The sequence below is a fragment of the Malus domestica genome, chromosome 10 (assembly GCF_042453785.1).
Source record: "Malus domestica chromosome 10, GDT2T_hap1".
NCBI classification, from domain to species: Eukaryota; Viridiplantae; Streptophyta; class Magnoliopsida; order Rosales; family Rosaceae; genus Malus; species Malus domestica.
Window position 1 is genome coordinate 16,898,720 of NC_091670.1, and position 10,244 is coordinate 16,908,963.

The 10,244-nt window shown below is 40.2% G+C and overlaps 1 protein-coding gene across 1 annotated transcript; it reads right to left on the reverse strand.

Moving 5' to 3' along the window:
• Positions 1-593: 593 nt before the first annotated feature.
• Positions 594-9,350, reverse strand: LOC139188889 (uncharacterized). Its single transcript, XM_070806930.1, has 2 exons — positions 9,169-9,350; positions 594-8,153 (listed from the first exon to the last, which is right to left on the reverse strand). The coding sequence occupies exon 2, from the start codon at positions 8,141-8,143 to the stop codon at positions 2,666-2,668; it is 5,478 nt and encodes a 1,825-aa protein (XP_070663031.1). The 5' UTR covers positions 8,144-8,153; positions 9,169-9,350; the 3' UTR covers positions 594-2,665.
• Between the last annotated feature and the right edge of the window lie 894 nt (positions 9,351-10,244).

Consider the following 10,244-nt stretch of genomic DNA (forward strand, 5'->3'; position numbering starts at 1 on the left):
CATGTTGGATAGCAAGCGCGTCCAAGGACTTTTCTCCTTCTCCTTGCCGCCACAACAAGGTTGGAATGATGTTGAAGGGTTGGTTATTTGGAGGAATGGATGGGAAGGGGTTTAGATATGTAGGAGAGGCAAGGAAAGGCTTGGAGAATGGTTAATTTCTGGATGATTTGAATGAGGTTGCTGCCATGGTATTTATAGGAAGAGGATGGACATGTTTAATGCAAAAATCTGGTGGAATGAAGTAGGTAAGGCATGGCAAGGTGGAGAATTGTTGGTGAGGGTAGGTATTGAGTCATCCACTCACATGTCATGGTGAGTTAAGCATTGCATCATCCACTCAAATGTCATGGTGAGTTAAGCATTACATCATCCACTCAAATGTCATAGTGAGATAGGCATTGCATCATCACTAAAAAATCTGGTGGAAGTAAAACAAAGGGAAGGCCACGGCATTGATGAATTTTATGGGGTATGCATGGTTTTGAGTGAAGTTTTGGCCAATCCTTCTAGAAATTTATCCCTTCTTGCAACTTGTATTTGTTTCACCAGATTTTTAGCATGTTCCTAGCCTCTTTTTTTTCTTCAAATTCGTCCATCCATCTTGCTCATATCATAAGTAATCCATTCCAAGCTCAAAACTGCTCCAAAATGCACCAAAATGCACTTTCTTGCTACCTTAACCCTTTGGACCTACAAACACACGAAAATTGCTTAAAGTACTAAAATAACTAAGAACTAATAACGTAAATGCAAGAAAACTAGTTAACTAAGTCGCATAAATATGCGTCTATCAAATTCCCCCACACTTAGCTTTTGCTAGTCCTCGAGCAAAATAAAACAAACAAAACATAACCTAACCTTCCAACATTTGCTACAGGGATTTCCAACGATACATAACATGCCAAAGATCATTATTCCCACAGATTTTAGTCATCCCTACTCTTGAGCATATACTTAATCATAGTTACCATTCACTAGCTCACATTTAATCGTTTAAAACAACATTATGGACGTAGTAACATGCCTTAGAGAATCCACTCAATTCCTTACTGGATACACTCTTATTTTCACACAGATTTTCTAACTACACTCCCTATACTAAGTATATGTGAGAAGATTGATGTAAACATGGAAACGAACACTCACACATGTTATAAAAGAAGCACTTTTCTGGAATGATTAAGCATTTATAGATATGATCTCATGAATGGAACGCTACTACTTAGATGCGAGAACCAGGGACACCATATGCTCAAACTAATCCCAAACTCCACATATTGAAATACATAACACTCAAGATAGAAGTTAAGGGTTGTAACGGGGCTTGGGGAATGGTTAACAAAGAAAGGATAGGGAAAACAAACGTTCTTCAAGCATTAGTAAGCAAAGTAGTAAAATTGAGACTTAGAATTCACTTAGATTGCAGAAATTAACTTTAAAACACAAGGGGAAGATTTAAACAACTTCTTAGGGCCGAATTCATTGTTTTGGACCCTTATTTCAACAAACAATATTTTGGAACTCTTTTTTTTTTTTTTTTTTTTTTACTCGTGCCTATGGCACACAAACTCACATGATAAACACTTCCCCCACACTTATTTTCTGCCCACATTAATCAAAAGGAATTCAATTTGAATCATGCTTACTATACTTTAAGAACGAGGGTATGGATAGTCCTAATCTAGGCTAGGTGAGGATGATGTGGGTTAACAAAGAAAAGGCTAAACAAGGTTCAATGGAGTTAAACTTAAACACATAATGAAATAGGATACACGACAATTTGGCTTTGGTGGTGGTCACTACACAACTTCATCTTGAATATGTGTTATGCAGATCAATAGCATGCTTTGAATGAAATGGGCATGAGTTCTAGCATTTGGAACTACATGATAAAACGCCTTCTAAGTAGTAACCAATCAAAGAATAATGAGATCATGCAATGACTTTAGAAGACAACAAATGCACAGATTATTAACTCTCCAAAGAACGTTAAAAGCTCAAGTCTCTCAGGGTTGTAGCGTTAGTTTGAGTTTCTTCCTTCAAGCATGTTACAAAAACTAATTTTTCTTTTGACTACATGTGAATTCATGAACTATAATTACAACTAAGCATAAACCAAAGAGCATGTCAAACTTTCATCCATGTTTGTAACTTACTTCAACAGTTATGCAATTACAAACCGAATCCTCATTATTGTGTTGGAAGGTATCCTAAGACGCAAACAAACACACAAAAACAACCCTTTTTGGGTTTTTAAAACAAATTTTTCAAATTTTTATGTGATTTTCGGATTTTTACTTCAAAACACACTAAAACACATCAAAACAACTTAAAAACACTTAAAAAAAAAGCAAGGAACAAGTCTTTAAGTTAAGGTTGATAAAATCCCACGAATTTGCATCAAAACACTTTGGTTACCCCCCCACACTTAAATCAAACATTGTCCTCAATGTTTCAAGCATAGACTAACACAAATAACAAACAAACAAACAAAATAGCAACTAAGCAATTTAACATGGCATAAATGAAAACAACAACAAAGAGAATGGTTTAGGAACGCAAATCTGGAATTTGGAGTGTTCTCTAGGTCTTCCTTTGTTGCATGCATGGGTTGCCTCCCAAGTAGCGCTTGCTTTAACGTCGTACAGCCGGACGAAGAACCCATTCACTCCTCAATGGAGTCCACGGCATGCAAGGGAATGTCATCCACGGTATGCTCCTCAAAGTTCTCGTAGTACGGCTTCAAACGATGCCCGTTCACCTTGAATTCGTGTCCCGTTTTCAAGCTTTGTATTTGGACTGCACCATGAACAAAAACATTAGTAATAACAAAAGGTCCAATCCACTTGGAACGTAACTTACCAGGAAACAAACGTAAACGGGAATTGAACAATAGCACTTTCTGCCCAATTGCGAACGTTTTGCCTCTAATCATCTTATCATGGAACGCCTTGGTCTTTTCCTTGTAAATGCATGCGTTCTCGTATGCCTCGTGCCGTATCTCATCAAGCTCATTCAATTGGAACTTCCGGTGACTTCCCGCTTCATCGAGGTTCATGTTAAACTTCTTGACGGCCCAATGAGCTTTGTGCTCCAACTCAACGGGGAGATGGCACGGTTTGCCATAGACAAGCCGAAAGGGGGACATTCCAATGGGTGTCTTGTACGCCATACGATACGCCCAAAGTGCATCATCTAACCGTAAACTCCAATCCTTCCTTGTTGGCCCAACGGTCTTCTCTAGGATTTGCTTGATCTCACGGTTGGAAACCTCGGCTTGGCCATTAGTTTGAGGATGATAAGGCGTAGAAACCTTATGATTGACATTGTATTTCCTCAATAACGCCTCAATGGTCTTGTTGCAAAAGTGTGACCCTCCATCACTAATGATCACTCGTGGCATGCCAAACCTTGCAAAAATGTTAGTTCTAATAAAATCTGCAACCACTTTAGAATCATTAGTCCGGGTGGCCTTTGCTTCCACCCACTTTGACACATAATCAACCGCAAGCAAAATATATATAAAACCATACGAAGAAGGAAAGGGACCCATGAAATCAATACCCCAAACATCGAAAATTTCAACATTTAGGATAGAAACCTGCGGCATTTGGTCCCTAGCACCAATGTTACCCATTTGTTGGCATTTATCACATGTTAAGCAAAAAGTTCTAGCATCCTTAAAAATACTAGGCCAATAAAATCCACATTGTAATACCTTAAGGGCAGTTCTTTGTGTGCCAAAGTGCCCACCACATGCATATGTGTGACAAAAACTTAAAATTGAACGAAATTCAGAATCAAGCACACAACGACGAACAATTTGATCCGGGCAAAATTTCCACAAATATGGATCTTCCCAAACATAAAACCGTGCATCATGCCTAAGTTTATCATGTTGGTGCCTAGTGTAAGTGCTTGGAATTCGTTTTGTCACCAAAAAGTTCACCAAATCAGCATACCAAGGCTCACTAACCTTTATGGACATCAATTGTTCATCGGGGAATGTCTCCAAAATCGGCAAAGCCTCCTCATTATGCACCATTCGGCTCAAGTGGTCAGCCACTACGTTCTCACTTCCCTTCTTGTCACGAATCTCTATGTCGAACTCTTGAAGTAGCAACATCCACCGAATTAGCCGTGGCTTGGCCTCCTTTTTGGTGAGCAAGTACTTCAATGCTGCATGGTCAGTGAAAACAATTATTTTAGTACCAATTAGATATGATCTAAACTTATCTAAAGCAAAAACAACGGCAAGAAGTTCTTTTTCTGTAGTGGAATAGTTCAATTGTGCATCATTCAACGTCCGTGAGGCATAGTAGATGACGTGTGGCTTTTTGTCCTTCCTTTGTCCCAAAACAGCCCCTAAAGCGTAGTCGGACGCATCGCACATAAGCTCGAAAGGTAGGCTCCAATCTGGTGGAACAATGATGGGTGCCGTGGTTAACAACTCCTTGAGTTGATTGAATGATGCCGTGCACTCCTTGGTGAATTCAAACGCCACTTCTTTTTGTAGGAGACGGCAAAGAGGTTGTGCTATCTTCGAAAAATCTTTGATAAACCTACGATAAAATCCTGCATGACCAAGAAACGAACGAACCTCTCTAACCGAAGTCGGAGAGGGTAAGTGACGTACTAGATCTATTTTGGATTTATCCACCTCAATGCCGTTTTCAGAGATAATATGCCCTAAAACTATGCCTTGTTTTACCATAAAGTGACACTTTTCCCAATTTAAAACGAGGTTAGTTTCCATGCATCGTTTTAAGATTAATGTGAGATTTTCCAAGCAACCATCAAACGAATCGCCAAAGACACTAAAATCATCCATGAATACCTCAATAATCTTCTCAATAAAATCTGAAAAAATACTTACCATGCATCGTTGGAACGTGGCCGGTGCATTGCATAAACCGAATGGCATGCGGCGGTAAGCAAAAGTACCAAATGGGCATGTGAAGGTGGTCTTTTCTTGGTCTTCCGGAGCTATGACAATTTGATTATATCCCGAATAACCGTCAAGAAAACAATAAAAAGAATGACCGGCTAACCTTTCTAGCATTTGATCGATGAATGGTAGTGGAAAGTGGTCCTTCCTTGTGGTGTTGTTGAGCTTCCTATAATCAATGCATACTCTCCAACCTGTTTGAATACGGGTTGGTACAAGCTCGTCCTCGGCATTCTTCACCACAGTGACTCCGGACTTCTTTGGGACAACTTGAACCGGTGAGACCCAACGGCTATCCGAAATTGGATAAATCACCCCACAATCGAGAAGCTTTATAATCTCCTTTTTCACGACTTCCATCATTGGAGGGTTGAGTCGGCGTTGAGCCTCTCGAGTTGGTTTAGCCCCCTCCTCTAGAAAGATGCGATGCATGCACGTTGTAGGGCTAATTCCCTTAATATCGGCCAATGTCCATCCGATGGCTGTTTTGTGCTCTTTCAACACCCGAATCAACTTTTCTTCCTCTAATGCCGTGAGTGATGAAGAGACAATGATGGGCAACGTCTCTTCCTCTCCCAAGAATGCATACTTTAAATGATCCGGCAACGGTTTAAGCTCAAGAACGGGGGCCTGAATCACAGAAGGTAACAACGTATTAGTGGAAACGGGAATTGGAATTGGGTGAGACGGCTTACCATGATGTTTTGGCAATGATTCCAAGGCAGCCACAAGCTCGGCATGTTCATCATTTGGTACGGCCATGTTGGGTTTTGTGCCAAATCCTTGTGCAATTATCGTTTCGAGTGGATCGTCTTCCAACATATCAAGATAATCCTGCGCCAATTCATCCAATATATCAATAGAAAAACAAGAATGATCATCTTTAGGAAATTTCATAGCTTCAGAAATGTTAAAGTTAATAATCTCCCCATCAAATTCCATTGTCAACGTCCCTTTGAACACATCGATCTTGGCGCGTGCTGTTTTCATGAATGGCCTCCCAAGTAGAATCGGCAATGGGGTGACATTTGGTGAGTCCTCCATCTCTAAAACGTAGAAATCCGCTGGAAATATCAAGTTATCCACCTGCACCAATACATCCTCCAAAACTCCTTTCGGATATGCATTAGAACGATCGGCTAATTGAATTATAACACCATTGTTTTTAAGCTCTCCTAAGTTCATGGATGCATATATTGAGTATGGCATGACATTAATTGAAGCTCCTAGATCTAACATAGCATGTTCAAATTTAGTATTGCCTATAACACATGGAATTGTAAAACTTCCCGGATCTTTGCATTTAGGAGGTAATTTTCTTTGCAAAACAGCGGAAACATTCTCACTTACCTGAACAACCTCTTTGTTTGAAATTCTCTTTCTTGTTGTACATAGTTCCTTCAAAAACTTGGCGTACCTAGGTACTTGCTTAATTGCGTCAAGGAGAGGTATATTGACTTGCACTTTCCGGAACGTCTCTAGAATGTCCTTTTCAGCTTCTTCTTTCTTTGTTTGCTTGAACCTACTAGGAAAGGGGACATTCAAAGGAAAATCATTAGTTGGAATGGAATTGGACACGGTTGTACCTTTATTTGGCAGATTGGATGGCTTAGGAGCCATGGAGACTTGCGGCAAAGGAACCTTTTTCCTTGCCGTGGCCAACCCTTGTTCCTCCTCTTCAATTATCACTTCCTCCACCTTGTTTGGGGCTGATTTGGATGGTGGTGGGGCTGTTCCAACTTGTTTTCCGCTTCTTAACATGATTGCCTTGGCAGATTCAAAGCCTCCTTTTGGATTTGCAATGGTTGAGCTAGGCAACCTGCCTTGCTCTCGAAACTGCCCCATGAACTCGGCAATTTGCCCTACTTGTTTCTCCAACTCGTCCACCTTTTTGTCCCTATTTTGCATTCCCTGCGCCATAGAAGTTAGTAAATTAAAAATTTGATCATTATCAATAGACGAACCTGATTTTTGGGCAGGTTGTGCTTGGGGTTGAGTTGGTGCAAACGGCTTTTGATAGAAACCCGGGGGTTGTTGCCTAAATCCGCTTTGTTGTTGGCCTTGTTGGGGTTCTCGCCATTTGAAATTTGGATGATCACGCCAACCGGGATTGTAAGTATTGGAAAAGGGGTCATTCCTTGGTTGGTATTGGTTGCCAAATCCCACGGCATTGAGGGTCTCCCACCCTCCATTTTCTATCAACTGTGGCCACTTGTCCGTAAGGTGGCCTTGCATGGAACACACGCCACAAGCTGCCACGTTTTGCACTTTTGGACCTTCCACTACCTGAGAAAGCAAAGTAGTAAGGTTAGCCATTTGATTTTGAAGTTCGGTTATGGCACTTACCTCATTGACTTGATGTGGTGGTGGGTTACTCCTTTGTCCAACGCCTTCGTATTGTTGAGCATTCAACGCACGGTTAGAAATTAAAGTCTTTGCTGCCGTGGGGGTCTTGTCCACCAAGGCTCCTCCCGCCGAGGCATCTAGCATTTGACGTTCGATAGGTAGTAGCCCCTCGTAGAAGTATTGCAAAAGAAGTTCCTCCTTCATCTGATGCTGTGGACAAGAAGCAACAAGAGATTTAAAACGTTCATAATAAGTAGGAAAAGATTCACCTTCCTCTTGTTGAATTCCACTTATCCTTTTCCGTAGGAGGATGACTCGAGAAGTTGGGAAAAACTTCTCCAAGAAGGCCCGTTTCATGCTTTCCCATGATGTGACGGTTCCGGGCGCCAATTCGTACAACCAATCCTTCGCCTTTTCTAAGAGAGAAAAAGGGAAGGCTTTCATCTTCAAAATACTCCCATCGACATTGACGGGGGTCATGCTCGAACACACTACCTCGAATTCTTTCAAGTGTTTGTTAGGATCTTCCATGGACAACCCATGGTACTTTGGAATGTGGTGTAACAAGCTTGACTTCAATTCAAATTCTTCTGTCTTTCCTCGGGCTGCTGCGGGGTATTGGATACATAGAGGCGCGGCATTGTCCAATCCCGAGGCTGAAAGTTCTTTGATTGTTCGATTGTCCACCTCCATGTCTTTTTCTGCCTCCTCATTTTCTTCAAATTCGGATTCAGAACTAGAACTAGGTGGATTAGGTTCTGGTACTTTCCTTTTCCTTCTCAAAGTTCGTTCAAAATTGTCGTCAAACTCCGATATATGTGCACGAACTGGTTGAGAACTACGAGTCATAAACTAGTACCTAAAATAAACAAAATCAAATAAAATTAAAACACACAAAAAAGAAATAAAAAGAAACAATGGGGATTTAGCAAAGTTGCTAATCCCCGGCAACGGCGCCAAAATTTGATGCGAGAATTACTTGACACACAAATTAAACCCTCTTTTTGACAATTGTAGCAAAGTATGTAAGTAGGGATCGTTCTAAACCGGGGATTAGGAGGGCTTGCTAAAACCTCTAAACTGACTCAAAAACAAAAAGAAACAAAGTTAAAAATGTAAACAAAAGATTTTAAAACAAGAAAGTAAAAGGGGGATTTGAGTTTGGTGAAGTTGAAAGTAAAAACGAATAAACTAAAAACTTAAATAGATTTTAAACAAATTTGGGTTGAATGGATAATGGAAGGCTAGCTAAGGGGTTCTTCTCCACACATGTCTTGCTTGCATACAAAATGATTTCCAATTGCTCTTCGATAAGTTATGAATACTCAACGCCCCAAATTAACCGTGAATTGCACTAATTAACTCTCAGTTTTTCAACAAGTTATTAGATTGGATGATTGCATACGACAACCCAAAACATTCCCTACAAGTTCCCTACATGAATTGCATAATAGAGATACAAGCAAGAATCATTAAGTTCTATGAAAAACATAAGCATTGACGAGGCACTCGTTACTATGATTTGCATGAAACTTATGCCAAGAATTTACTTAACGTGATTGTGACTAGCAACCTTCACTACTTGTGAATATAAGTTCATAACGATTAGGTGAAACTCCCTTATATTCTAGCGTCAAATTCATGCATGAAAATTAAGCGTGCACTCTCAACCAACATACACAAATTAGTTTTTATACGAACGGATAAGTAAATTGAATTCACAATTCAAGAAACGCAATTGGAAGTAATCAAATCATATAGCAAGCATAAACATGGTTTTGAATCCCCCCCTAGCCAAGGGGGGTTTAGTTCCTCATTATTACAAAACAAAGATAAACAAATTTAACCATTGAAAAACAAAGGGAAGAAAGCACCTAAACGTTCCAACGATCCATGTTGGATAGCAAGCGCGTCCAAGGACTTTTCTCCTTCTCCTTGCCGCCACAACAAGGTTGGAATGATGTTGAAGGGTTGGTTATTTGGAGGAATGGATGGGAAGGGGTTTAGATATGTAGGAGAGGCAAGGAAAGGCTTGGAGAATGGTTAATTTCTGGATGATTTGAATGAGGTTGCTGCCATGGTATTTATAGGAAGAGGATGGACATGTTTAATGCAAAAATCTGGTGGAATGAAGTAGGTAAGGCATGGCAAGGTGGAGAATTGTTGGTGAGGGTAGGTATTGAGTCATCCACTCACATGTCATGGTGAGTTAAGCATTGCATCATCCACTCAAATGTCATGGTGAGTTAAGCATTACATCATCCACTCAAATGTCATAGTGAGATAGGCATTGCATCATCACTAAAAAATCTGGTGGAAGTAAAACAAAGGGAAGGCCACGGCATTGATGAATTTTATGGGGTATGCATGGTTTTGAGTGAAGTTTTGGCCAATCCTTCTAGAAATTTATCCCTTCTTGCAACTTGTATTTGTTTCACCAGATTTTTAGCATGTTCCTAGCCTCTTTTTTTCTTCAAATTCGTCCATCCATCTTGCTCATATCATAAGTAATCCATTCCAAGCTCAAAACTGCTCCAAAATGCACCAAAATGCACTTTCTTGCTACCTTAACCCTTTGGACCTACAAACACACGAAAATGGCTTAAAGTACTAAAATAACTAAGAACTAATAACGTAAATGCAAGAAAACTAGTTAACTAAGTCGCATAAATATGCGTCTATCAATGGTGATTATCGATTGATGTGACAAGTCAATTCGCTTTTCGTTGGTTCAAAAGGACAACATTTTCGCCTCTTGGTGTTGGAAGGTATTCTAGTTAACCTTGCGTATGTGTCTACCCTACTACACTTCGTATTGCCTTGAAGTGGATGCACTGTCTAGAAGAACTGTTGACGTTGGAAGTGCAGTTGTGACCATTAATTACTCAATCACCCAGCAAATGCTCAGTTGACCGAATCTTGACCGTGGTGATTGAATATCTTGAAAACT